Genomic DNA, 2125 nt, shown 5'->3' with positions numbered 1-2125 from the left:
GAGTGAAATAAGTCAGTCACAAAAGGACAAATACTGTATGACCTCACTTATATGAAATGATGAGAATAAGCAAATGTATAGAGACCAAAGTTTATTAGTGGTTACTAGGGACAGGAGGGAGAGGGAGAGGGGGAGCTGTTATTTGGGAAGCAACGAGTTTCTACTTACGGTGAGGGGAAATTCTGCATTGATTAATGGAAATGGTTGCACAACACGATTAATGTAACTGATATCACTAGGTAGCATACCTAAAAAAGTTGAATTGGCAATGTTGTGTTACAAATATTTTTACAACAACAACAGAAAGAGCAGCTGCTGATGCTGCTTATGTACAAACAAACAACTCATGCGGTTTGTTTTCTTGTTTTAGTTTAGGGACATGGCTTCATGGGACAGTCCAGTCAACTGCCCTAATATTATTTTTAGTGTTTCTGTTCTCCCTCCTAGTTCCTAGTGCCTAGGGTCTTAGAAGCCTGTGAGAGGTCTCTATTTGCCTGGAGCAGCAGAGAAGAAGGAAAATCAGGAGGAATTGGAATGCAAGTCTAACTACCTCCATGAACAAATGCCTCCTTTTCCATGAAACCAGAAGTGGGTGGTGCTTGGCCATCATTACTGAACATCTTGATCAAAGATTCTATAGAAGAATCCTGATAAAAAGGGGAAAAAACCTGGGAACAGAATTTTAAATATGCTTGGAATCCAGACTTTCTGGAGCCATTGAGGCTGTATGACCACTGAAACTACTGCCCTGAGATAATCTTTAAATCTTAAACTGAAACTATCCCCTAAAATTGTCTTTAAAGCAAACAACAGCTTAGCCTAATTAGCAAAAAATATTTGCTGTGAGCACCGTGCTCTTTTAAAGAATTAACTATATGGGATCAAACTGACAACAACAACTCTAAAGACTAGAGAAGAAGCTTACATGATAGTGAGTTTATGTTAATAATGGTAGAATAATTTGGAAAAGGACAGCAAGAATGGTTGTACAACTTGAGGAATGTAATCAATGCCACTAAATTGTACATGCAGAAAATCTTGAATTGGTGTATGTTTTGCTGCGTATAATTTCACACACACCAAAAAAAAAGAAAAAAAAGTATGTCTGTTAAAGGCATGACAAGAAAACCCTCTCCAAATTGGTATTACCCACCCATTGCCATCAAGTTGATTCCGACTCCTAGTGACCCTGTAGGACCGAGAGAACTGCCCCATAGGGTTTCTAAGGCTGTAATCTTTACAAAAGCTGACTGCCACATCTTTCTCCTGCAGAGCTGCTAGTGGGTTCAAACTGCTGACCTTTCTGTTAGCAGCTGGGTGCTCAACCACTGCTCCACCAGGGCTCCTTAAATTGGCATTAAACATATACTATTTTCTCTATGACTGTTTTTTTGTACACTTGTCAGTTTATCATACTGTGGTGGTCTGCATGTTGCTATGATCCTGTAAGCTTTGCTACCAGTAGGGTCCTACATAGTGAACAGAGCTTGGAGACTAAGACTAGGAAGAAAGCCCGGACAATCTATCTGAAAATAGGACAAGCACTGCTTTCTTGGTGGTATGAGGACCTTTCAGGACCTTCATCTGCTAATCTGGCATAACTCAAAATGAGACGAAACAGCTGCAAACATCCATTAATAATCGGAACTTGGATATACAAAGTATGAATCCAGGAAAATCAGAAGTCTTCAAAAATGAAATGGGACATATACAGATCGATAATCCTAGGTATTAGTGAGCCGAAATGGACTGGTATTGGCCATTCTGAATAGGACAATCATATGGTCTGCTAAGCTGGCAATGACAAAACGAAGAGGAAAGGCATCACATTCATCGTCAAAAAAGAACATCTCAAGATGTGATCTGAAGTACAACGCTGTCAGTGATAGGATGATGCCCAAAGGCCTACAGGAAGACCAGTTAAAATGACTATTATTCAAATTTACGCACCAACCAGTAATGCCAAAGATGAGGAAATAGAAGATTTTTACCAACCTGGGGTCTGAAATTGATCAAACATACAATTGAGACGCACTGATAATTACTGGTGATTGGAATACAAAAGCTGGAACAAAGACGAGGACTGGTAGCTAGAAAATAAAGGCTTGATGATACAAACGACAAC

At 39.5% G+C, this 2125-nt stretch overlaps 1 protein-coding gene across 1 annotated transcript in view; it reads right to left on the bottom strand.

The window, feature by feature from the left end:
- Positions 1 to 620, bottom strand: part of PHTF2 (putative homeodomain transcription factor 2) — a 61838-nt gene extending 61218 nt beyond the window's left edge. Inside the window, exons 1-2 of the mRNA XM_023725035.1 lie at positions 551 to 620; positions 169 to 248 (exon numbers count right to left, since the gene is read on the bottom strand). Coding sequence (XP_023580803.1) covers positions 169 to 248; positions 551 to 620 — 150 coding nt within the window. The remainder of the gene's footprint in view (positions 1 to 168; positions 249 to 550) is intronic.
- Between the last annotated feature and the right edge of the window lie 1505 nt (positions 621 to 2125).

The sequence above is a fragment of the Trichechus manatus genome, unplaced genomic scaffold (assembly GCF_000243295.1).
Source record: "Trichechus manatus latirostris isolate Lorelei unplaced genomic scaffold, TriManLat1.0 scaffold00280, whole genome shotgun sequence".
NCBI lineage: Eukaryota > Metazoa > Chordata > Mammalia > Sirenia > Trichechidae > Trichechus > Trichechus manatus.
This window is presented reverse-complemented; position numbering and strand designations above follow the sequence as displayed.